The sequence below is a fragment of the Pristis pectinata genome, chromosome 34, assembly GCF_009764475.1.
Source record: "Pristis pectinata isolate sPriPec2 chromosome 34, sPriPec2.1.pri, whole genome shotgun sequence".
In the NCBI taxonomy this organism is placed as follows: Eukaryota; Metazoa; Chordata; class Chondrichthyes; order Rhinopristiformes; family Pristidae; genus Pristis; species Pristis pectinata.
In genome coordinates this window covers 6023212-6050106 of record NC_067438.1, presented here as the reverse complement: position 1 = coordinate 6050106, position 26895 = coordinate 6023212, and the positions used below count along the sequence as shown (strand labels likewise).

The following is a 26895-nucleotide window of genomic DNA, read 5'->3' as shown; positions in this document are numbered from 1 at the left end:
TTTCTCCCTTTAACTCAGGCCCTCGAGTCCTGGCAACATCCTCGTAGATCATCTCTGCACTCTTTCCAGCTTAATGATGTCTTTCCTGTAACAGGGGCAACCAAAATTGAACACAATACTCCGGTGAACTAAGTACTTGTATTCCTAGGTCCCTCTGTTCCACAACACTCCCCAGGGCATGACCGTTCACTGTGGAAATCCTACTCTGGTTTGACTTCACAAAATGCAACATCCCACACTTACGTATCTGAATCGATAGCCAGGTGAAGGAACAGAGTGACTCCTCCCTGCGTTATAAATGCCCGACTTATGGGCACCCTGTACATACGAACAAGCATTTGGGAGGTTTGATGAAGACGGATTTGCCGGCTGCTATGGGGTTGCAGGCGTCTTCTGCCGGGTGGGAATGGGGCATTCCCAGGTGCCTACTTTCCACCCTCTGAGCCACAACCATCCGGGGCTGGGTGGAGCCGAGCAGAGTCGGGAGGGCTGAACAGAATCACTCACTGAGTCAGTGAGGCCAGCTGGCGGCTCCTCTCCCCGCGCCTGCTCGCTCTCCCGTCACCGCTGTTTCTATGATCCTCTCCCACACACTGTTGCTGTTCATTCCCAACCTACGAGCAGTCCGGGTTACCAACGGTTCTCAGGAACGCGACCCTGTCGTGACCTGGGGACTGCCTAGAAGAGGTCATCCTTTAAGACAGAGGTGAAGCAATCTGCTTCCAAAGCCTTCGAGGACAAAAGTTCCAATAACTTTCTGAGAGAGAAAATTTCACCTCATCCCTGTCTTAAATGAGCAATGTCTTATATTTAAACACTGGCCCCTAGTTCCGGAATTTCCCACAAGAAGGAACATCCTTTCCACATTCACCCTGTCAGAATCTTATATATTCACTCAGAACTGTTTAGCTCAACTGCTTAAACTGGAAGACCGATACGGGTGATCCCAATGTTTCAGGATGGTTGCATTCCTAGAAAACTGCCCATATAGCAATTTTCCATAAGGCAAAGCCATGTCATCTGCACACAGGTCAAGGAATGTGAGTTGGAAAGAAGTTAATTTTGTGTTTATTTAGTTAGTTTTTTTCACACAAGTTTTGTAACAGTGAATTTTTATTCTGATTCCCAGATTTTTTTGGTCATGATTTGTGAATTCCGTAAGGAATTTTGTGCAATTGTGAGCAGGTTTGGGCCCCGTATCTAAGGAAAGAAGTGCTGGTCCTGGAGAGGGTCCAGAGGTTGTTCACAAGAATGATCCCGGGAATGAAAGGCTTAATGTATGAGGGGTGTTTGATGTCTCTGGGCCTGTACTCAATGGAGTTCAGAAGGATGACGGGGGATCTCATTGAAACCTACCAGACCCTAAAAGGCCTGGATAGAGTGGACATGAAGAGGATGTTTCCATCAGTGGGAGGGTCTAGGATCTGAGGGCACGACCTCAGAATAAAGGGACGTCCCTTTGAAACTGAGATGGGGAGGAATTTATTCAGCCAGAGGGTGGTGAATCTGTGGAATTTGTTGCCACTGTGGAGGCCAAGTCATTGGGTGTATTTAAGGCAGATTGATAGGTTCTTGATTGGTGAGGGGGATAAGGGAGAAGTCAGGAGAATGGGGTTGAGAAAAAATATCAACGATGATTGAATGGCAGAGCAGACTCGTTGGGCCGAATGGCCTAATTCTGCTCCCGTGTCTTATGATCTTAAGTTAAGGGTGAATTTCCATTACCCGAACTACTGTAATTCAAGGTAGGGGAACACCTCTGGTCGTCTCTTGCTCTCCTGAGTTCCAGCGGATACAGGGAATGGAGATAAGGAAAACTGCCGACATTGAAAATCTAAAACAAAACTAAAAAATGCTGGAAACACTCGGCGGATCAGGCAGCATCTGCGGAGTGAGAGATAGACAGAGTTAATGTTTCAGGTCAAAGGGTACCTCTGGTGGATAGAAGTCTAGCCTGTCCAACCTTCCCTTATAAGACAACCAACACATTCCAGGTCAGATAAGAACAATTCAGGAAATCCTTCAGACGGAGAAAGATTAGAGCGTGTGTTTGAAGAGGTGGGGAGGGACCTTTGGGAAAATTGCAAAGCATTACTGTCTCCAGCCGGTATTTAACCTTCAAGATACAAGTACTAAAAATAAATGTGCAGTGGGGGGGGGGGGACTTGTGGGATCTTGCTGGGCGCAGATGAGGCTCTCCCTGTTGCTGCGTTGCAGCGTTGCCTTGGCAACAACTGGCCTTTGCAGAGCGCCTTCAAAGATGTCCCAACCAAGGAGCAGGTTTGATGCTCGAAACAGCTTGACAGAAGAGGTGCCTTTAAGATCCCTCTTAGAAGAAAGAGAGGGAGAGAGAGTTGGAGAAAAGGCCAGGGTAGGCGAACTTTGCCGCACCCACAGGGAATAGAATTGCAACGAGGCCTGCGTTGATTGGCCACGAAAACGTTTTGGACTCATGCTGAGCAGGAAAGGGGCTTTGCAACTGCAGGACTTTCTTTGGACACGCACCAGTTGTGCTCAAACTCTCTACCTACCAGCAAGCCCGTTAAGCATCATCGATAAAGACACAAAATTCTTTACTGGAAGTTCAGGTGTTGATGGAGCCCTTGAACTCAATGCCCAGAGGACTGATAACATTCTAATTTGGGAACTGGCAAACAGAACCCACTGTGAGAGCCTGTACTTACAGATAAGAAATTCCGAAAGTACCGAATGCAAGGTGAGGGGTGGGGATTACGTAAGGACATAAAAAATAGGAGCAAAATGAGACCTCAACTTTCTTGTCGTTCAACACCATTTTCCTTCACTATTCCCATATCCCTTGATTCCCTGGATATCTCTTCCCTGAAGCCACAAGTCTTGAAGGCACCACAGTGGCGCAGCGGGTAGGGCCGCTGCCTCACAGCTCCAGTGACCTGGGTTTGATCCCAACCTCCGGCTCTGCACGTGGAGTTTTCACGTTCTCCCTGTGACCGTGTGGGTCTCCATCTGAATCAGATTTATTATCACTGATTTAGATGATGTGAAATTTTTGCGGCAGCAGTACAGCACAGAGACATAAAATTACTATAAGTTACAAAACAGCGCAACAAAAAAAGGAATAACAAGGTAGTGTTCATGAGTTCATGGACTGTTCAGAAATCTGATGGCGGAGGGGATAAAGCTGTTCCTGAATCGTTGAGTGTGGGTCTTCAGGCTCCTGTACCTCCTCGCCAATGGTAGTAACGAGAAGAGGGCATGTTCCGGATGGTGAGGGTCCTTAGTGATGGATGTCACCTCTTGAAGATGTCCTCGATAGTGGGGTGGGTTGTGCCCATGATGGAGCTGGCTGAGTCTACAACCCTCTGCAGCCTCTTGCGATCCTGTGCATTGGAGCCTCTGAACCAGGCGGTGAATGAGTTTCTTGTGGGTGCTCCGGTTTCCTCCCAAATCCCAAAGATGTGCAGGTTGGTAGGCTAATCGTCCCCTGTAAAGCGTGTAGGTGAGTGGAGGAATCTGGGGAGAATTGATGGGAGTGTGGGGAGAATAAAATGGGGTTAGTGTAGATGATTGTGGCTAGTCCAAACTTGTTGGGCTGATTGGCATGTTACTGTGCTGCTTGACTCTGATGAAGACTTCAGCACATATAAAGGCCTTTCACAAGGTCTGGAGTATCCCAAAGTGTTTACTATCTAAGTGGGCTGAATGGCCTTTTTCCATATTCAGCGGATGATATCCCCACTTTGCCTTCTCCCAGGGAATCCTGCTGCAGGAATATCCGAGGTTTCCCTTTCACCTTGAAACATCCTCAGAAAACAATTCACAGTAAACTTTAACTCGGACAGTTGAGCCATGAAGAGATGCAGTACAGAAACAGGCCCTTCGGCCCACAAAGTCTGTGCTGACCAGCAACACCCATATCCACAAATCCTACATTAATCCCAATCTTTATCCCACCCACAGTCCTATCGATCTCTCCTCCCTTTCCCAGATTACCCTGCTCACCAACACATAATTTATAGCAGTCATTAACCTGCCAAACCTGCATGTTGTTGGGATGTGGGAGGAAACAGAGATTCGAGGGGAAACCCACCCGGTCACATGGACAATGTGCAAACTCTGCACACAGACAGTGCCAGAGGTCGGGATCGAACCTGGGTCTCTGGAGCTGTGAGGCAGCAGCTCTACCCACTGTTCCACTGTTCCACCCTACTATGACTTGGAGCAGGAAGGGAATTGGAGAGGCGCTTGATGTGAAACATTACACAGGGCTGTGGGGAAAGAGTGGAGGATAGGACGACAAGATTTCACTACTTGGAGCAGCCAAGGACTCGATGCCGTGAGTTGATAGACCATCGCAGCCTTTATGGGGTTAACTCTTCTGTCTTCTGCCAAGTTGGAAGGAGTGGTCCTCGGAGGAACAGACAGGCGCCAAGCACCACACCACCTCCCTTAGCCAGAGGGTCCCAGGTGCAGCACCTGGACCAGGGGGAAACACTGTGCCCAAGAGAAGGAGATGTCAGCACTGGGTGGCGGGAGATAGATTGGGGGTGGGAGAGTGTGAGAGAGAGAGAGTGAGAGAGAGAGAGTAAGAGAGTGAGAGTGAGAGAGAAAGAGAGAGAGAGAGAGGAAATAGAATCACAGAATGAGGCCATTCGGCCAATTGGTTCCATACCAGACCCAGCCAGTCCGAACTCATCCTTCCGTTCTCCGGGGCCTTCCAAACTAAAAACAAAACATAAGCCTGCAGACAAAACATTGGGATCGTCAGCGGGAGTGAATTAAAAAGTTTGATAAAATTTACTGTAATCCAAAGGCCTGGAATAAGGCAGATAAAATGGGATTAGTGTCGGTAACTTGGAACCAGTAATCGGTTTATTATTGTACCAAGGTACAGTGAGAAACTTTGTTTTGCATGCCATCCATACAGATCATTCCACTACATCAGTACATCGAGGTAGTACAAGGGAAAAGCAATAACAGAATGCAGAATAAAGTGTTACAGTTACAGAGAAAGTGCAGTGCAGGCAGACAATAAGGTGCAAGGCCATAACGAGGTAGATTGTGAGGTCAGGAGTTCATCTTTATCATAGAAGGGGCCCATTCAATAGTCTTATAACGGTGGAATAGAAGCTGTCCTTGAGCCTGGAGGTACGTGCTTTCAAACTTTTATATCATCTGCCTGATAGAAGGGAGGAGAAGAGACAATGTCCAGGGTGGGAGGGGTCTCTGATTATGTTGGCTGCTTTCCCGAGGCAGGGGGAAGTATAGGCAAGAGTCCATGGAGGGGAGGCTGGTTTTCATGATGGACTGACCTGTGTGAACAACTCTCCTCAATTTCTTGCAGTCTTGGGCAGAGCAGGTGCTGTACCAAGCTGTGATGCATCCTGATAGGGTGCTTTCTACGGTGCATTGATAAAAAAATTGTGAGGGTCAACGGGGGACATGCCGAATTTCCTTAGCTTTCTGAGGAAGTAGAGGTGCTCGTGTGCTTTCTTGTCCATAGCATCCATGTGGTGGATTGGTATACATGGACACTTGATGGTTGGCATGGACTTGGCGGTTTAAGGGTCTGATTTTGTGCTGTGTAACTCTATGGTTGTGACCCCGAGTTCAAATCCCATCACTGCGTCTGTGGAATCTGACTCCTGTAACTGAACTGAAATCTTATAACAAAACCACCATAAAATCCCTCTGGTTCACTTTGGGTGCTTTAGAGAAGGAAACTTGCTGTCTGTTTTACAAGGGACTCCACACCCAGCAATTTGTTTGATTCTTAGATGCCATTCAGGTTAGGGGCAAGGAAGGATGTGCATTAAATGCTGGCATTGCTGATAATACACATTTCTGAAAAAATGAATACATTTTAAAAAAGAACCTTGGTTGGACCATACTTGTTGTCCTGGCAACAGTCCTAACTCTTTACTGTGGTGGCGCTGCAGGGAATGCAGATTCAGCTTCCATGGAAATGAAAAGCAAAACCTGCAGATGCTAGAAACCTGAAATGAAAACAGGAAATACTGGAAACACTCAGCAGGTCAGGCAGCATCTGTGGAGCAAGAAAGAGATAGTGTTTCAGAAGAAATAATGTTTCACAAGAAAATAGGAGCAGGACTAGACTCAATAGGAGTTCCGAAGTCTGCCCCATCCCCAGGCAGATGAGGTGCTGCTCCTCAAGGTTGCCATGGGCCTTGTTAGTACAGTACAGGAGGCCATGGTGAAAAAAAGACAAGAGTGGGGGTTGAATGGAGAATTAGTTTGCCGAGTTTTCACCCAGTTACGTAACCAATCCATTTCCAGTTTCCAGTTTAAAGATCCTTTGTCGGAACTGGGGGAAGAGAGAAAACAAGTTGGTTTTAAGTAGCAGAGAGGGTGAGGGAGGATGCTGAGGACAGAGGAAGTATCACTGACAGGTGAGCCTGGAGTTGCCACGGTGATAAGTGGTTGATGAAACCGTCTGGTTAGAAATGATAATGAGGGCAGTTAGGGAGGGAGAATGCAAAAAGAGGAACCTGTTAAAACTGTAAAAATGTGGTTTAGAACATTGGAAAATCCCAACAGATCAGGCAGTGTTCGTGTAGACCTAAACAGAGCTGATATTACGGGTAGATAATCTACAGCAGAACTGGCTGGTTCTGATGAAACAGAGCGAGCAAGTTCGATGAAAGCGGTGAACTCAATTTTGCATATAATGCTGGTCGCCCTATTATAGGAAGGATGTGAAGGCTTTGGAGAGGGTGCAGAAGAGGTTTACCAGGATGCTGCCTGGATTAGAGGGCATGTGTTATGAGGAGAGGTTGGACAAACCTGGGTTGTTTTCTCTGGAGCGTCAGAGGCTGAGGGGAGACCTGATAGAAGTTTATAAGATTATGAAAGACATAGATAGGGTAGACAGCTGGTACCTTCCTCCCAAGGTCAAAAGTTCTAGTACTAGAGGGCATGCATTTAAGGTGAGAGGGGGAAAGTTCAGAGGAGATGTGCGGGGCAAGTTTTTTTTTCACACAGAGTGGTGGGTGCCTGGAATGCGCTGCCAGGGGTGGTGGTGGAGGCAGATACAATAGAGGTGTTTAAGAGGCTCTTAGATAGGCACAAGAGTGTGCTGAAAATGGAGGGGTATGGACCATGTGCAGGCTGAAGGGATTAAGTGTCATCATCCTAATTAGTTTGGTATAATATCGTGCGCCAAGGGCCTGTTCCTGTGCTGTACTGTTCTGTGTTCTAACTCAATGAGGAGTCCCAAAGGCTGCCATGTCCCCAGACAGAAGATGAAGTGTTGTTCCTCAAGCTTACCTTTGGCCTCGTTGGTACAGAGCTGAAGGCCATAGATGGGAAGGATAGAGTGAGGGTTGGATGGAGAATTAACAGGACAGATCTTACAGAGGTGTATAAAATCATGAGGGGCATAGATAGGGTGAATGCACAGTCTTTTTCCCAGTGTTGGAAGGGCGTAGGCTTAAGGTGAGTGGGGAGAGATTTAACAGGAAGCTGAGGGGTCAATATTTTCCATACAGAGAGTAATATGTATATGGAACGAGCTGCCAGAGAAAGTGGTTGAGGCAGGTACAATAGCAACGTTTAAATGTTGTTAACATTTGGACAGGTACATGGATAGGAAAGTTTTGGAGGGATATGGGTCCAATGCAGGGAACTGGGACAATTTTAGATGGGAATTTTGGTCAGCATGGACGAGTTGGGCCAAAGGGCCTGTTTCTGTGCTGTATGACTCCCTCACTCTAATGACAAGGAACAGTGAGGACTAACCAAAGGTGCTCTGCAAAGTGGTCACGCAACCCAAGGTAGAGGAGACTGCATTGTGATCACTGAACACTGTACAGGAGATTGCAGGAGTGCGAGTGACCTTCTGATTCATTTTAAGGAGCCGTTTGGGTCCCTGAATGGTGGGAAGGGAAAGAGATGAAAGGATGGGGCATTTCCCATGAAAGTGCGGCAAAATGGGAAGCATTTCGAGGGGATGGAAGAAGGGACAGGGAGTCACGGTGAATGGTCCCTTCGATGTGCTTAAGGAAGGTGAGAGTTAGGTTTAGGGTGAAAACCTAAACTCCCTCAACTCTCCTCTAAACCTCCCGCCCCTGACCAGAAAACGGTGCCCCCTAATTGTGTTCCCCCTAATTTTAGACGCCTCTGCTATGGGGAAAAATTTCCTACTGTCCACCTAGGATAAATTTGTGGATTTGCAGAGAGTGAGGAGGGGCGTCAAAGGACACAGCCGGTTATAGATCAGTTACGGATATGGGCGGAGAAATGGCAGATGGAGCTTTAAGTGGGCGAGTGTGAGGTGTTGCACTTTGGGAGGTCAAATGTAAGGGGAGAGCATAGGTTAATGGCAGGGATCTTAACGGCATCGATATACAGAGGGGTCTTGGGGTCCGAGTCCATACCTCCTACTCGAGGCCTGATCAGGAATTGTCAGCATGGTCTTGTGCATGGGAGGTCATGTGTGACAAATCTTTTGGAACTTTTCAAAGATGTAACTGAGGGGATAGATGAAGGTAGGGCTGTGGATGTTGTCTATGTGGACTTTAGTAAGGCTTTTGACAAGGTCCCACGCGGCAGGCTGATCTGGAAGGTTAAGTCGCATGGGATTCAGGGAGAGCTGGCCAGATGGATTCAGGATTGGCTCGATGATAGGAGGCAGAGGGCAATGGTTGAAGGTCCATTCTCTGACTGGAGGCCTGTGACTAGTGGGTGCCCCAGGCCTTAGGGTTGGGACCTCTGTTATTCATTACTTATGTAAATAATTTGGATATGAATGCACATGGCACAGTTAGCAAATTTGCTAATGATACTAAATTAAGGAGTCTTGTTGATAGTGAAGCAGGTTACAATGAATTGCAAAGAGATCTTGATCAGTTAGAGAGATGGGCTGAGGAATGGCAAATGGATTTCAACTTAGATAAGTATGAGGTGATGTATTTTGGACAGTCAAACTAGGGTAGGACTTACACAGTGAATGGCAGGGGACTGACGGGTATTGTGGAACAGAGGGACCTGGGAGTACAAGTGCACAGTTCGCTGAAAGTGGCCGTACAAGTAGACCGGGTGGTGAAGAAGGCGTTTAGCACACTGGCCTTCATCAGTCGGGGCATCGAGTTTAGGAGTAGGGACAATATGTTGCAGTTGTATAAGTCGTTGGTGAGGCCGCACTTGGAGTACTGTGTACGGTTTTGGTCACCCTGTTGCAGGAAAGACATTGTCAAGCTGGAGAGGGTGCAGAAGAGATTTATGAGGATGCTGCCTGGACAAGAGGACCTGAGTTATAGGGAGAGGTTGGCCACGTTGGATCTTGGAGTGTAGGGGTGACCTCATAGAAGTTTATAAAATCATGAGGGGTATGAATAAGGTGGACGGTCACAGTCTTTTCACCAGGGTTGGGGAGTCCGTAATTAGAGGGGACAGATAGAAGATAAAAAGGGAGAGATTTAAAAGAGACCTGGGAGGTAACTTCTTTACACAGAGGGTGGTGAGTATCCAGAATGAGCTGCCAGAGGAAGTGGTCGAGGTGGTACAATTTCAACATTTAAGAGGCATTTGGATAGGTACATGGAGGGGAGAGGATTGGAGTGTTATGGGCCTAACAGGGGCAATTGGGACTAGCAGGGAGAATGGAGTGGTCAGCATGGACCAGTTGGGATGAAGGGCTTGCTTCTGTGCTGTATTACTCTATGACTCCCTGAAAGTGGCCTCGCAAGTAGATGAAGTAGTAAAGAGGGTGTATGGCATGCTGGCCTTCATCGCTAGGTGCATAGCATTCCAGAGTCAGGACCTTATGTTGCAGCTGTATAAAATTTTGGTTAGGTCACACTTGGAGTATTGTGTGCAGTTCTGGTCACTCCATTACAGAAAGGATGTGGAGGCTCTGGAGAGGGTGCAGAAGAGGTTTACCAAGATGCTGCTTGGATTAGAGGGTATGAGCTATAAGGAGAGGTTGGACAAACTTGGGTTGTTTTCACTGGAGTGTCAGAGGCTGAGGGGAGACCTGATAGAGGTTTTTTTAAATTCCAGAATAAACTTTATTCATAATAAAAGACAAATAAAGGACAAACCATATACAATTATAAAACAGTGCAAGCCTTTACATTAGTGTTACCTTTTTATATATAAAAAAAATGGCACCAATGCCACACGTGTAGCTCCCTGGGGGCTACCCAGTCCCCTATTTACTATATTTAAGGGGTTTTCTCGCCTGACCCCACCCCTCCAGTGGCAGAAGAACCCTAAACTGTAGTCCTTGAGTGTGCAAGGAATGGAGGGAATATCTGAGAAGAAGTCAAAGACAAAGTATAGAAGTTTTTTCTATATTACTCTTGTATGGTACTTTTCTTTACCTTAACAATGTGCTGCTCCTCTTTTGTTGAATTCTGTTTATGTTCTGATCTTTTTTTTGTTAAAGTGCCTTCAGTTTTGTCTTGTTTCTTTTCCTGCACTCTGACTCTAATTGGATATGTACAGGCAGAAGGGATCAGTTTAATTTGGCATCTTGCTCAGCACAGACATTGTGGGCCGAAGGGCCTGTTCCAGTGCTGCACTGGTTTATGTTTCTATTCCTCCCTTGAACCCCTGAATGCTCGGTGTTGAATCTCTCGCCGGTAGCGTAGCTTACTCCCAATAGTCGCTCGGCTTCCAAGGCAGGGGGCGGCGGCAGCAGGCTCGCTTAGACGGGTCCGAGCAAGGTTTGTTATCTCAGCGAAGTTTTCACAGAGGAGGGGTTGGTTGGTTGGGTGAGAGTGGGAGGGGGAAGGGGGAGATACACACACCCATAGCTTCCCCACCTTCACCTCCTCTGCGGCTCACAAACTTTCTCCAGTGCACAGAATGTATTGGGATAGAGGGGCGGGGGCCAGTGAGCCACAGCGAGGAAAACCATTGGCTGCCTCCTGAGAAACAAGACGGCATATATTATGTTAATAAACGAGCAGGATCTCAGGAGTTCGGGATGGTTTCAGTTCGGTGCGCAGGCTGCTGTGAAATTCCAGGCACCTTACCGTGAAAGTCCTTTCTCGCCCCCCGTCCCAGGACGGACAGTGGGAAGGCGAGGAGAGGGATTTGAGGTCAATCTTCGGGTTGGAGTCCGGGAGGAGAAGTGCTGGCCTTTGGATCTACCTCCAGGTAACGCGGTTGGGACAACTCTGGCGTAACTTTGCGGGGAAGGTTGTTGCAAAAACTTCGCAAACCCCTTCCCTCGCCCTGCATCCATGCTCTGCCTCCGACTAATTCACCTCGAGGCAGCTCCTCGCCGGTTGAAGAGGAGAAAGCAAGTTTAAAATATACCGTAGGGTTTATTAACCATTGCCTCTTGCCTTTTAAGCAGTCGATCGTAGTAATTAGAAGCGCCTTCATTTACTGGGTGTGGACTTTGCTTTTATTTCCCTCTAGCTGTATTTTTATTCCAGGTGTTTTAAAAGGGAATGTTTACCCATAAAGTTCAAAGGACTTCGCAAACATTGGAAGTAGGTAAATTCCTGAGGGGGAAAATTTTCTGAGGAATAGAATTAATCTGCATAGGAATTAATCAAGAATACTCAGTATGGCTTTGTTAAGGGAGATTCTGTCCGATTAACTTGTTTTTTTTAAAGTGTCTCGATGAGGATGGTGTAGTTGATGTGGTCTATATGGATTTAAATCCTTTGATATGGATTTACGTTCTATATTGGAACTAGTCAACAGGTGCATCCCAGTGCCCCGGATGACCAATGACTTCCCTTCAAGTGCCTTCTGCCAGAAACGGGGTAATCAATCTATGCACGGAAAGCTCCCACTACCAGCAGTGTGACAGCAGCCAGATAATCTATGGGGGGGGGGGGGGGGAATGATCGAGGATACAGGGCAGCTCTTTGAAATGTCACCGAGGGATCTTATATTTGACAGGAGCTGTTGGGTTAAGGCATCAAATGAAAGGCAGCTTTTTTTTGGCAGTACTGCACACGCTCAGGACAGCATCGGGAATAAAATCGGAAAATGTTGGAAAACGTTACAGTCAAACACAAATGTTAATTCTGTTTTCCTCTCAGATACTGCCTGGCCTGCTGATACATCCCAGCATTTTCTGTTTTAATTTCAGATTTTAAGCCTCAGTGTTTATATTGCAGGGAATGGAGGGATATGGATCATTTGCAGACAGAAGGGATTCTTTCAGAATCAGATTTATTATCACTGACTTAGATTACATGGAATTTGTGGTTTTGCGGCAGTAGTACAGTACAAAGATACAAAATTACTAGTTTAATTTGGCGTCCGGCTTGGCACAGATATCATGAGCCAAAGGGCCTGTTTCTGTGCTGTACTATTGGATGTTCTTTGTTTCATTTGGAACGTCAATCTAGGATCAAGGGATTGCAGGAAATAAAACCAGTAAATTGGTTTATTACTGTCACATGTACTGAGGTACACTGAGAAAGTTTGTTTTGCATGCCGTCCAGACAGATCATTTCATCACATCAGTATATTGAGGTAACACAAGGGAAAAGCAATATCAATGCCGAATATAGTGTTACAGTCACAGAGAAAGTGCAGTGCAGGCAGACAATAAGGTGCAAGGGCCATGGGGAGGTAGATTGAGGAGAAGAGTCCATCTTATCGTACAAGAGGTTAAGACCTTCAGAATGAGAGGTGCGATTGTTACTCACTGAACCGTGACACGGTTGAGTCGGGTATGTTTTTACCAAAATCCAGGAGACTTTGCTGAGAATTGGCATGATGTGGGAGGTCGACGATGGACCATGGGGCTTCTTGTGGGAGATCTCATGGGAATAAAACAAACCGTCAAAAGATTTGATTGAAATCCTTGAGAGTAGTTAATGATGACGCAGACAAGACTCTGTCTGCATCATCCAGTCAAACAGGCCTCTTGGAATTGGGGCCTCCTTTTCCAGCCTTGAGCCATGCCTGGATTCAATGGCAGCCATGCCTTCCACTGCCTGGGCCCTGAGGATTGCAGTTGCCGAGTCTCTGTGTGTCTGCATCTCGGTCTCTGTGTGCCTGCACCTCAGTTCTCTTTAAAACTTGTCTTACAACCTAAATTTTGTCACAGTATGTTGTTTTAAGTCAATTGACACCAATCTCAATGCCTTGAAGATCCATTTTCTCAGGAGACTTTCCAGTGTCAAAAGATGCTATATAAATGCCAAGTGTTCTTGTTGACTGAAGTCTCTTGTGCTTTGAGCAGTTAGGACAGCTTCTGTCGAGCTCCTTTGGAATCCCCAGCTTAAGCCTCTTCAACTCTCGCTCCTTCTCCAGTGTAGTCCTTAAAACTACTTGTCCAAGTTCTTGGGATCCTATCCCAAAGGAGTCCCAAACCATCTGCTGCTTGGTGCTCTGTAGAATTGCAAGTTGCTGTTGGGTTCTTACTGGGTCAGGAGCAGTTGCAGGGAAGGGCACCAAAGTGGCATAACAGTTACAGCTGCTGCCTCATAAGCTCCAGGGTTCCAGGTTCGATCCCGACCTCCGGCACCATCTGTGCGGAGTTTGCACATTCTCCCTGTGATTGTGTGGGTTTTCACCCGGGTACTCTGACTTCCTCCTGTGTCCCAAAGATGTGTGGGCTGGTACATTGATTGGCTGCTGTAAGTGTGTAACTGGGTGGTAGAAACTAAGGGAGTTGATGAGAATGTAATGGAGCATGGGGAAATAAGTGGGCACGTATGCTTGTTATTTCTCATATTTTTGTACAATTTGGGGGGAGGCCCATCAACCCATCAAGATCATGCCAGCTCTGAGCTTTCCCATTCCCCCACTCATCTCCCTGTAACCCATTTTCTCCTTCTTGCCCATTAATACTCCCGATTCACTTGCCCCTGACCTACACGCTAAGGGTACAGTGGCCATTTAACCTACCACATTTTTTAAGACATGGAAGGAAACCAGAGCACCCAGAGGAAACCCACATGGTGACAAGGAGAACATGCAAACTCCACACAGACAGCACCAGAGGCCGGGATCGAACCTGGGTGGTAGCAACACCAACAGCTCCAACACTGTGCCATCAAATGGGCTGAATGGCCTCCTTCTGTTATGAGATATTATGAGAAATTCAAGGGGCTGTGTCGCTGCACTAGTAACCCAGGGGCTGGATTAACGATCAGGAGATGGTGTTCAAACCCAACCGCGGTAGCTGGGGAATTTCAATCCATTTAATTACATAATCTGAAATTTTCAGATATGGATAGATATTAAAGGAAATCAAGAGCCTGTTGCGGGTTGTAATAGCTTGAGAGGCAACATAATTAACCAAAAGATAGCTAGTTTATAGGCAATTGAATAAAATTTGGTTTGGAAGAAATGATCAAGTAATAATGTAACATAGTTGAGGAATAATCCTTGGCAAAGAATGAATTTGGAGAAAGAATCAGGTTTATTATCACTGACATGTGTCATGAAATTTGTTGTTTTGTGGCAGCAGTACAGTGCAAGACGTAAAATTTACTATAAGTTTCAAAAATTAATAAATAATGCAAAAAGAGGAATAATGAGGTTGGGTTTATGGACCATTCAGAAATCTGATGGCAGACGGGAAGAAGCTGTTCCTGAAATGTTGAGTGTGGGTCTTCAGGCTCCGTACCTCCTCCCCCCAATGGCAGTAACGTGAAGAGGGCATGTCCCGGGTGGTGAGGGTCCTTAATGATGGATGCTGCCTTCTTGAGGCACCGCCTCTTGGAGGTGACCTTGATGGCAGGAAGGGTTGTGCCTGTGATGATAGGAGCAGAATTAGGCCATTTGGCCCATCAACTCTGCTCTGCCATTCAATCGATCTTTCTTTTCTTCCCCCAACCCTATTCTTCTGTCCTCTCCGCATAACCCTTAACCCCCCTCACCAATCAAGAATTCATCAATCTCTGCCTTAAATACACCCAATGACTTGACCCCTACTGCCCTCTGTGGCAACGAATTCCACAGAATCACCACCGTCTGGCTGAAGAAATTGCTCTTCATCTCCGTTCTAAAGGGACGTTCCTTCATTCTGAGGCTGACGCTCAGAAAGAGAGGTGATTTCATTGAAACGCATAAAACTTGTGGAGTTTACCAGCGTGACTGCAGTGTTGCCATTTTCCTCTGTTGGGGTGTGTAGAATCTGGGGTCACGGGCTCAGAATAGGGGGCAGACCATTCGGGGCTGGGATGAAATCCCTTCCCCCCGAAGGTTGATGAATGTTAGGGACTCTCTACTGATGAGGCTCAGTTGTTGACAAAGATGGATCGGTTTTTGGGTACCAGGTGAAGCAGGAGTTAGTGTGGGAAGGCGGCACCGAGGTAAAGTATTTTATTGAATGGTGGATCAGGCTCGAGGGATTGAATGGCCTACTGCTTCTCTTCCTTAAGGAGCCACTCCAGTGAGGCCACACTTTGGAGTATTGTGCACAGTTTTGGTCACCCTCTCCATAGGAAGGACATCGTTAAGCTTGAAAGAGTGCACAGAAGATTGCCAAGAATGTTGCCAGGGCTCGAGGGCCTCCGTTTTGGGGAGAGGCTGTGCAGGTTAGGACTTCCCTCCTTGGAATGTAGGAGACTGTAGAGGTGCACAAAATCATGAGGAGCTTAGATAGGGTGAATGCTTAGTGGGTTTTTTCCCCATGGAGAGACATTCAAAAGCTAGAGGGCATAGGTTTAAGGTGACGGGAAAGATTTAAAAGGGACCTGAGGGGCAACTATTTCACCCAGAGGGTGGTCAGTATATGGAACGAGCTGACAGAGGAACTGGTTGAAACAGGTACATTAACAACATTTTAAGAGACATTTTGATTGGGGTAGGAGGGGTTTAGAGGGATATGGACCAAACATGGGTAAATGAGACTCACTTAGGTGGGCACCTTGGTCAGCATGGATGAGTTGGGCCAAAGGGCTTGTTTCCACACTGTGTGACTCTATGACACTCTGGGATTTGTTTCTTTCAAGCAAATTATCGCTGTGCTTGGTTTGTGTGTCGGGTCAGAACTTGCTTGTGAACGTGTCTCTCCCGAGCCCTCGTACACTGTTTTGGAACTTTCTGAATGAATGCCGACTGCCACAGACAGGTAGGATCAGGCTAACCGCGAGTTTACACTTTGGCACCAGCCTAAAAACAGCAACGCTGCCTCTTTAAATCTCTTCCGGCTCCATCTCCCTCCTGGGGCATCGCGTGATCTCAGCAGAGGGGATTAACCCTTTCAACACACTGCTCCCCACTCGCAATCGGACACAGGGCGACCTGTTTCCAGAGGAGGGTGAGAGTTAATCTCCTCCGCTTACTGTGGGTGACAGAGGGAGGCAGGGAAGGGGGACAGAGAGAGAAGGGGAATTCCCTCCCCTCCACTCTGGCAGTCTGGGTTCATCGGTCATCCTGTTGGCTCAGAAGGCTACAGGTACCATCTCAGCAGAGTACCCCAGCACCAGTAGTGAGGGACCTCCTTACCACCAGAGACACTTGCCTTCAACCTGCCTCCCCTTCCTGCACCTGCTGTTGTCTGGAGTATACTGTGCACAAACTGTCTGTCGCCTTCCCTGGTTTTGACTTCTTGTTTTGGATGAGTTTTTTAAAAATAGAATATCACCTTGCACAAGATCAGAGCCAGAAAGGCAGATTCCAGCCATTCAGTCCCTTGGTATGAGGAAGTAATTTTTGCACAGCAAGATCCCACAGAGTAATTCCCGGGTGAGCTGCCTTCTCTTTATTGGTGCTGTTTGAGGGTTAAATTTTGCTTCTCCTAGGAGCAATGCCATTGGAATCTTATACACAAGGGCTTCAGTTGAATTTGCCCCTTGCCCCAGCCATAGGGGCCGCCTCAGCTATGCAGGGCCTGAACTAGGTCACCCCGCCCCTCCCAAGCTGAAGCATGCAAGTGAAGGCAGCCGTGATGGAGAAGCAAGCCCGACACTGAGTCTAGACAGCTCAGTCAGAGCTCTGCTTCAGCAGGTTAATAATTAATGCTTCACCAGCACAAAGGCTCATGCAGGGAGTGCAAACAATCAGGCTTGGTGGTCGGTAGGGGCACAGATATAAAGAGAGGAGCCCTATCTGAGAGAGAATTGGCCCTGTTGAAGCTGCCTCGCAAGAGTTTCACACCACTGGCTGGTCTGCTGACTGTCAAGGATTCCAAATTCCTCGAAGAATGTCTCGTTATGGATCGCCTATGTTTTTTTAATGATTTCATTGTCTGATCTTCAAATGGAGGCTACTCTTTAATCTCAGTAATGAGGGCTTTGTGAACCGAAGCAACGGACTAGGCCGCAGAGCCTGGCGGTTGCCATGGTGACAAAGTTTGCCTGCCACTTGTCTCCATGTGCTCTGAGGTCACTTCAGGATGGTGGTGGTGGGGGGGGGGGGGGTTGGAAATGGAAAAATAAGGAGGCTTCTCTGAGGGGAGATGCTTTCATTTTAATCGGAGGCTCGGCCAATCCCCTCCAACGACTAGGTGGAAATGGGAAGGAGGCCATTCCTCCCCTCTCAGTCCTCCTTCCCCCTTCTCGGTTGCGTGCATCTCCTCATGTTTGCGCCATGTCCCCTGCACCACCTTGCTGAATGGAAACCCAAAGCAGTTGCGGAGGCTCATCCCAGAGCAGATTGGATTTAAACCAGTGGCTCAGCATGAAGTCTTGGCTTGCAGCAGGCAGGGTTATCCGAGGGAGGTTCGTGTTCCTGGCTGGCGTCTGCCGCTTACGGCGGATGTAGGACCCGTTCCACGAGATCCTGCGCGGGAAGGCAAGGTGGGAAGTGTTCTTTCCGTATCCAGTGGGAATTCCTGACATTCCATTTGCTGAGCAAGATCTAACAACTTGTATTGCTGGTGGCCAATACTGCCATACAGATGTGAAAAGGTTCCAACAGGTTGAATACAGTCCTGTATTTTTCTTTTTTTCTTCTTCCCCCCCCCCCCCCCCCCCCACCTCTGGGACTGGGTGGGGCAGTGGGTCACACACTGTCCTCTCTCCCTCTGGGACTGACTCTCTGTGCATATAATATCTTTCTCTTGCCCTCTTTAACACTTCAAATGTCAAAAGGCCTGGACGGAGTAGATGTGGTGAAGTTGTTTCCCATGGTAGGGGAGTCTAGTACAAGAGGGCATGACTTCAGGATTGAAGGGCGCCCATTCAGAACAGATGTGAAGAAATTTCTTTAGCCAGTGAGTGGTGAATCTTTGGAATTTGTTGCCACGGGTGACTGTGGAGGCTAAGTCACTGAGTGTATTTAAGGCAGAGATTGAGAGGTATCTGAGTAGCCAGGGCATCAAAGGTTATGGTGAGAAGGTGGGTGAGTGGGGTAAATGGGAGAATGGATCAGCTCATGATAGAATGGCAGAGCAGACTCGATGGGCCGAACGGCCGACTTCGGCTCCTTATGTTCTTTCTCCATTGAGGCAGAACGTTAATACAATTAGCAACACTGGAGGGAAATGCATGGGGCAAAGGCTGGGAAGATCTGGGGATCACAGGAGATGGAGGTCCAGGGAGACTGAGGGAAGGGGGGGCTAATGGAGGGAGGGGTTCAGGGAAGGGTTTGTGGGGGGGGGGTAGAGGAGGATGTGGGCAAGAATGTCTGCATGTGTGTGTCAGTGGTGCATGTTCAAGTGTGTGGGAGAGAGTTTCTGTGTGTCTGAGTGTGGCACAGTGTGTGACCCACTGCCCCACCCGGTCCCAGAGAGGGAGAGGACGGTGTGTGACCCACTGCCCCACCCGGTCCCAGAGGGGGACAGGACGGTGTGTGACCCACTGCCCCACCTGGTCCCAGAGGGGAATGGGATGGTGTGTGACCCACTGCCCCAGCCGGTCAGTGCCCGTGTGAGAATTTATATGTACACATGTAACAGGCTCTGGTGTGGTGTGACAGTAGCTGCTACCCCATGATAAAAGAATCCACAGACTGGCCTCTCACACCCTTGGCACTGAAGCAAGCCCCCCCCTCTCAACCCCACCCCCACCAACCTGAGGGTTGGAGGATTCTGGGACTGAAGGGCACTGACTCACAGGTGCCTGTGTATTAACTCCACTCTCATGTGCTTTCCCAGTGCTTTGTTGCTGATTAGGATTCAGAGCAGCTCAGGGTGAGTCATGGTGTGATGTCAGTGCCATTGAAGGGCCCTTTGTGTGAGCGAGGAACTGAGCACTGAATTGAAATCAAACTGGAACTGCGGAGCCAGCGAGCAACCAAATCCTCCTCTTCTCAGGCACTCCCCTCAGAACACACCCTGCTCTCTTTTCCACTCCAGTTCCGAGGTGATCCGTGCTGGAACAGCAGGTTTTTCCAGAGCTGGAGGTGCTTGGCTGGGCACTTTAGGAGGTGGGACACCCCTTCTGCCATTTGCTCAATATTCTCGAGACTCTAACAGCATCCCAAGAGTCCCTTCTCCATTTTGAGCCATCGTGGGATAAGGATTCCCAGGAATTTGGGGGGGGGGCACGGCGAGCGGGTGCTTGGGGGGGGGGATGCTTGGGAGAACATCCCTTGAACCTTTTTCCTCTGCTGGGCTGAGCAATCCCCTGCCAGCAGAAAACTGGGGAAAGTGATGGCAATCTTAGTGTCTGGAAGGCGACGGGAGTCAAATTAGGCCCCAGATGGTGGGACGTTGTCCTGGGGAAGGATGCCGGCTTCAATTCGCTGCTCCCACCAGTGGGTTTGAAGGACTTCTGTGGAGGCAGTGTTGGTTGTTTCTCCCCGGTACCTTTGGGTGCCTATTATGGGCTGTCCTGGTCTCAGAAGGGTATAGACGACCCTCAATGAGCAAGGTCTGTTCCAGTCGGTGAAGTTGCCGGAGGGGTGAATGTTACCTCCCTGAGAGAAGGAATGTTCAGAGAAGATCTGAGGGAAAATTTCCTTCCCCCTCCCAGAAGGTGCTTGGAATCTAGAACACACTGTCTGAAGGGACGGTGGAGGCAAGTATCTGGGTGAACACTTGAATTTCCAAGTTTTGGAAGGCTGTCGACCAATGGGATTAGTGTTTATGGTTGGCATGTTTATTGTGGGCCGAAGGGCCTGTTTCTGTGCTGCGTGACGCTAGGAAAGGATGCTGGAGGTGATACAGTTGGGAAGATTTATTTGATAGATTCCAGACACGAAAGGCTCCAGACATGAGGCACCCCAGCCCCAGACTCTTGCCTGTGGGGGTGGGGAGGTTGTTGAGTTCGAGGCTTCGTCAGTCGCCTTGCAGCGGGACTCTTGCCCTGCCGCAGCTGTTTAAACCGATGAACGGACTGCGCTGGTCCCAAGTTTACGGGGAAACGGGGCAACTAACATCGCAGGGCTGCTTCTGTGGGATCGTGCCGTGCACCAATCGAGCCCCGCCTGTCCCTGCATCCAGAAGGAAGAAACGGAGACCGCGCTTTGACAGTTTTCTCGCTGAGTGTCTTGGGCGAAGATTTACGCCACCCCACCCCACCCCATTCCAGCAGCAGCAGCGAGTAAAACAGGATCGTTTGTGGGATCTTGCTGCGTGGAAGCCAACATCCCCTCTTTCTCCACCCCTCCTCTCCCCACTTAGAAGTGGGTCGCCAATGTCCTGGCCAATGCTCCAGAGACCACCTTGCCGCTGTCCCGTTTTGGTTTGTTGGGATCTTGCTGTGCGGGACCCAACACCCTGCCAACTACGCCCTCTGTGCGACGTTAACCCGCCCCCCTTCCTCATAAGGGGGCCTGGTCACCCCTCACCCCTCCAGACTATACACTTTCTTCCCCCCCCCCACACCTTGCCGCATCAAACTGGTGGGATCTTGCTGTGCAAAACCAAACATCCCTAACTACGCCTCATGCGGGGGCCTACACTTCCAAAGTTTCACCCCCCCCATCCCTCTTCTTCCCCCCCCCCCTTCCTCACGGTGTCCCGACCACCGCCCACCCCTCCAGGGCTGTCCACGCCTCAACCTCGTGGGATCTTGCTGTGCCTCGTTCGGCGTCCCCAAATCGCGGGGCCCGGTGACCGCGCTTCCAAAGCCCGGCCAAGGACGGGGCGCTTGTAAAGGGCTTTGGGAGGTGGGGGGGGGGGCGTCCAGATTCCCCTCTTTCCTACCCCCTCCCCCACTTTCAAAAATAAAAGGAGGGCGATGCCTTTTAACGTTGAATCTCTCCCCGGACATTGAGCGAGCGAGCTGATCGCCAAGGGTTAACCGTGGGATCTCCCAGCAGGGGAAAAAAAGCCTCCCAACCTGCTCAACCTCTCTCCACAACAAGAAGGCACAAAGCTCGCTCTTCAAGCCCGCCCCACCCCCCTGGTTCAGCACCTGTCTGTTAACCTCTTCAGCGCCGAAATTCCAGAGACCTGTAGCCCGGGATACGAGCCCTGCGCTCCTGTTTTATGGGAAGACCTGGAGTGCCAGAGGTCGGAATTCATTGTACTCGGAATGAACGGAGGTGCTGTTTATTCAGCGGCGTCGCAGGCTGGTCGGTGGGAGGGAGTAAACTCGCTCTTTTGTGCGAAGTCACAGCTCAGCGGAGCCATTCACCCTGCCTTTGTCAATGCACACAGTTGCTGTTTGCACAGACCGGCTGGCGTTTTAAATGCGTCCCCCAGCACACAGCAACAACAAAAATATCAGTAGATCTCCCCCCACCAGTGCACCGCTGCCCGTGCAGAGAACGCCCGGCCAGCGAGGCGGAGGTTCATCGGCGAGAGAAAGCCCACCGGAACATCATTCAGTACCTCCTGAGCGACCCCAAATCTGCTAATCTCCTTCAACGGGGAACAGTGTAACCAAGAAAAGCAGTCGACCCTTGCGCGCAGAATCACCCCTTCAGTAACAATACGGCTGACAACTTGCTCCTGGTAACTATGCAGAAGGGGGGACTGAGGAAGAATTCTTTGCGGGTGGGGTGGATCTAAGGAGAAATATTTTGGTTTACAGTGGGGCGATCGGAATCTGGAGCACACTGCCCCTGGGGGCGCCGGAGGCAGAGACTGTCGTAACATTGAAGCGCCCAGCTTGAATTGCTAAAAACGTGCGGGCTTTAAGTTTTGGTAAATGGGATAGGATTTGGTCAGAGGGTTAGCGCGCCGAAGGGCCTGTTTCTGTGCTGCTGAGAGCGAATGAGATTGCATAGGCTGGGTTTATTCTCCCTGCAACGTTGTAGGCTGAAGGGTGACCTTACAGAGGTTCATAAAATAATGAAGGGCATAGGTAAGGTAGATAGTCAAAGCCTTTTTCTTTAGGGTGGGGCAGTCTAAAACCAGAGGGCACAGGTTTAAGGTGAGAGAGGGGAAATTTAAAGGGGCTCTGGCAGGAAGGTCCTCTCACACAGAGGGTGGTGGGTATATAAGATAAGATATCTTTATTAGTCACATGTACATCGAAACACACAGTGAAATGCATCTTTGCGTAGAGTGTTCTGGGGGCAGCCCGCAAGTGTCATCACACTTCCAGCGCCAACATAGCATGCCCACAGCTCCTAACCCATACGTCTTTGGAATGTGGGAGGAAACCGGTGCACCCAGAGGAAACCCACGCAGACACGGGAAGAACGTACAAACTCCTTACAGACAGCGGCCGGATTTGAACCCGGGTCGCTGGCGCTGTAAAGTGTTATGCTAACCACTACGCTACCATGCCTGCCAAAGGAAATGGGTACAATTATGGCGTTTAAGTGGCCTTTGAAGAGGGAGAGGAAAGACATGGGACTATCAGTCTAATGTGGGCAAATGCATAGATAGGCATCATGGTCAGTATGGATGAGTTGGGCTGAAGGACCTGTCTCTGTGTTGTAGGTGTGGACTAGTTACCCGAGTGACTGCAAAGTATTTGGTCGTTGTCACAGAGTCATAGCACATGGAAACAGGCCCTTTGGCCCAACTGGTCCAAGCCGACCAAGGTTCCCACCTAAGCCGGTTCCATTCGGCCCATGTCCCTGAAAGCCTTTCCTATCCATGGACCTGTCCAAAGTGTCTTTTAAATGTTGTTAATGTACCTGCCTCAACCACTTCCGCTGGCAGCTCATTCCACATACTGACCACCCTCTGGGTAAAAAAGTTGCCCCTCGAGCTCTTATTAAATCTCTCCCCTCTCACCTTAAACCTATGCCCTCGTTCTTGGTTCCCCAACCCTGGGAAAAAGACTGTGTGCATTGAACCTATCTATGCCCCTCATGATCTTATACACCTTCTATAAGATCGCCCCTCATTCTCCTATGCTCAGTCCCTCGAATCCTGGCAACTTCCTCTTAAATCTCCTCTGCACTCTTTCCAGCTCAGAAGAGGCCTGGCAACCAAACCGTTAATGCTTGGTCAGCAGGATAAAGGGGTTGTGTGCTGTGGTATTGATTGTTGTGGTTGGGCTGGACATTGTATTGTAGCATGGATTTGGGGATTAATCGCCCTGTCAGTTTTTTCAGTGCTCTGAGCTAGTTTGCTTCCGGGCACCTGGTTTAGTGCTGTCTACCCAAGGGTTGACAGAGCATTGCCATGGGAGACAATGAGGGACAGCCAGCCTTCAGAGGAGACACTGTACCAACACGGTGATGGGGGAAAGGGGGACTGAGGCAGGGAACAAGTGGGTGAGGCTGGTGGTGTACAGTGGGTGCCAGAAATCATCGGGTTCAATCACAGTAGTGCATCGGGGTTAAATAGCACAGGTGTGCTGTGCTGTCAGTTCCAGCATCTTCATAGGAAGCAGGCCCTTCGGCCCAACTGGTCCATGCCGACCAAAATTCCAGTCTTAAACTAGTCCTGTTTGCCCATGTTTGGCCCATATCCCTCTAAACCTTGTACCCATCCAAGTGTCTTTTAAATGTTGTTATTGTACCTGCCTCAACCACTTCCTCTGGCAGCTCGTTCCACATACTGACCACCCTCTGGGTGAAGGATTTGCCCCTCAGCTGCCCTCTCTCAAACCTATGCTCTCCCCCCGTTCTTGATTTTTCCAGCCCTGGGAAAAAGATTGTGCACATTCACCCTATCTATGCCACTCATAATTTTGTACACCTCTGCGAGATCACACCTCATTCTCCTACGCTCCAATGACAGAAGTCCCAACCTGCTCAACCTTGCTCCATAACTCAGTCCTTTGAGTCCCAGCAACATCCTCATAAATCTACTCTGCACTCTTTCCAGCTTAATGCCATCTTTCCTATAGCAAGGTAACCAAAACTGAACACAATGTTTCAGACAACATTGGAGTACTCTGCACAGCTACTGACTCCTGGCAGCTGCACGGTTAACTTCCAGCACCCTGGGAATTAAACGGGGTTAAATCCTACAATTTTCAGCACTTGCAAGGTAAAATCCTCAGTCACCAGACAGCTACAGGGTTGATTGCAGGGATTCTTTGCAGTTATGGGGTTAAATCCCAGGACTTTCTGGCAGTTACTGGATTAATTCCTGAGATTCCTGGCAGTTGTGTGGTCAATTCCCAGGATCTGTAGGCTATGGAGTTAATACTAGGAACCCTGGCAGATACAGGGTTAATTCCCAGGATCTGTAGGTTATAGGGTTAACCCTGGGAACCCAGGAAAGTACAGGATTAATTCCCAGGATCTGTCAGCTATGGGGTTAATCCTGGGATCCCTGGCAGGTATAGGGTTAATTCCCAGGATCTGTGATTTATAGGGTTAATCCTGGGAACCCTGACAGGTACAGGCTAATCCCAGCAATGACAAAGTTGATTCCCAGGACACCTGACTCCCAACTGCAACACCCCACCCCCACCCAAGTCCTTGACGGTAACAGAGCTAATTCTCAGTTCTCTCGGCCCTAAAGTGTTAATCTCTGAGACACCCATCAACTATGCATTTGACCCCTCAGTTACAAATGCACAAATGTGTTGCCGGCAGCTGTAACAACAACCATTTTCACTTAAACAGTGACTTTGTCCCAAAGCAAGTCTCACCAGTGATATCAAACAAATGTTAACACTCGACCATCAGAGCAGAGTCAACACTAGAGCAAATGTTTGGCCCAAGAGTTGAATTTTAAGGTGCTTCTTAGAAGGAGAAAGCAGAGGTGGAGGAGGTTAGGGATGGAATTCCAGAGTCTGGCCGCAGAAAGTGCTGTCCAATAGGTATGACGTTAACGGAGGCTCCACGTGCCCCTTCAGGTGGCTATTTTAAGGCTCTTCTCCCCAGCAACACTAGCCCAGTGATTTTTTTTTCCCTGCCCTCCTCACAAGCAGTTATTGCTGCTGCCTCACAGCTCCAGAGACCCAGGTTCGATCTTGACCTTGGGTGCTGTCTGTGTGGAGTTTGCGCGTTCCCCCGTGACCGCGTGGGTTTTCCCCGAATGCTCCGGTTTCCTCCCACATCCCAACGACGTGCGGGTCGGTAGGTTAATTGGCCACTGTTAAGTTGCCCCTGGTATGTAGGTGAGTGGGGATAAAAAGTATTGAAGGGGGGCATGCAATGGAGAATAAGTGGCTGGGATACAGGGAGGGGACCGAGGGGGTTTGCTCTGCTGAGAGCATGAATCAGAAGGGCTGAACTTCCTTTTCCCAGTGTCGAAATGAGCAAGCAAGCTTAAGCAACAGCAAAGCCATTTGCCTGCTCTTAATTAGCTGTTTGTGGGATCTTGCTGTGCCCAAAAGCCATCAAAGTTAGGACAGCGGAGGAGAGGGCTGGCGGCTGGATATTGGTGGGAACCAGGGAGGTGGCTGCTTTGGGAATGGCTAGATCCCACAAAAGCAAAAAGGGTGAAAAGCCAGACTAGATGTTTTTCCTTGAGCAACGAACAATCTGCTGGAGGAACTCAGTAGGTTGAGCAGCATCTGTGGGGGGTGAAAAGGAATTGTCGACGTTTTGGGTCAAAACCCTGCATAATGGAGAAGATGGAAGACAGCTGGTATAAAAATAAAGGAGAGGGGGAGTGGTCTGACAGGGGCCAGTGGGTGATTGGTGGATCGAGGAGGAGTGACAGCAGCACAATACGTTACAAGACAAGGACAAGACCCTGACGGCAGTGAGGAAGAAGCTGTTTTTGAACCCTGAGGTGTGGGTTCTTCAGGCTCCTGTACCTCCTGCCTGATGGCAACATCAAGAAGAGGGCATGACCCGGGTGGTGGGGGCCCCTGATGATAGATCTCGCCTTCCTGAGACGTCGCCTCTTGTAGACGTCCTCGATGGTGGGGAGAGCTGTACCTGTGATGGAGCTGGCTGAGTCCACCGCTCTCTGTAGCCTCTTGCGTCTCTGCGCACTGGAGTCCCCACACCAGGCCCTGATGCAACCAGTTAGAATACTTTCCACTGGACGTCTGTAGAAGTTCGTCAGAGTCTTCGATGACATCCTGGATCTCTGGAGCTGTGAGGCAGCAGCTCTACCCACGGGACCACTGTCCTTGTAGGGAGAATGCAGGGGAAAATTTAATTTGGAAATGGGATGTCTCTAAGAGCTGGCATAGACTCAGTGGGCTGAAATGGCCCTCTTGCGTCGTACGGAAATGCGGTAAATACATGGTAACACCGTGAGCCACGGTTGACCTTTCTTGTTTGTTCCCGTCTCAGATCTGGAGAAATGAGGAGCCCCTGAGAAAATCGACAGTCAGCAGCGCAGAGGAGTCATGGGGTTCGCCGTCGCTTTCCTCGCCCTGCTGCTGGGGCTACTCGGCGAGCAGTCGGCTGCAGAGGTGAATCTCGGTGAGTCTCCATCACGGTCCCTTCCCTTCACCTCCGCCAGTTGCGCTCACTGGTGCACAGCAAAATCCCAGATTCCGGCAGGAGAAAATGTGAAATTGGTCATTTTGCCAAGAAAAACGATGTGTTGTGTAAATCTGAGTGTTAAACAAGGTGGTGGGGGGGGGGGTGGGATTTGATATGTTTTGGGGGATAGGCAGAATGTGGGGTTCAGGTGATGATCAGACTGATCTGATTGAATGATGGAGCAGGTTCGATGCACTGAGTGGCCTACTCCTGCTCCTAATCTGTATGTTTGTCTTCACACCTGACACCTGCCAGGGGTATCTCACACCCTGTGACCCTGTTGGTCACTGATCTCCACACACAGTCACAGGGTGCGTCCTACAGCACAGA

At 49.1% G+C, this 26895-nt stretch overlaps 1 protein-coding gene across 8 annotated transcripts in view; it reads left to right on the top strand.

Moving 5' to 3' along the window:
- Positions 1-26895, top strand: part of LOC127586119 (discoidin domain-containing receptor 2-like) — a 119972-nt gene that overhangs the window by 31246 nt on the left and 61831 nt on the right. For 4 of the 8 annotated variants that reach the window (XM_052043968.1, XM_052043966.1, XM_052043967.1 and 1 more), the window contains one exon: positions 26371-26502. In XM_052043968.1, coding sequence (XP_051899928.1) covers positions 26427-26502 — 76 coding nt within the window. In that variant the 5' untranslated portion in view covers positions 26371-26426. Of the gene's footprint in view, positions 1-10837; positions 11104-21156; positions 21716-26370; positions 26503-26895 lie in introns of those variants that run through there. The other 4 variants (XM_052043973.1, XM_052043965.1, XM_052043972.1 and 1 more) reach the window with 3 other exon arrangements.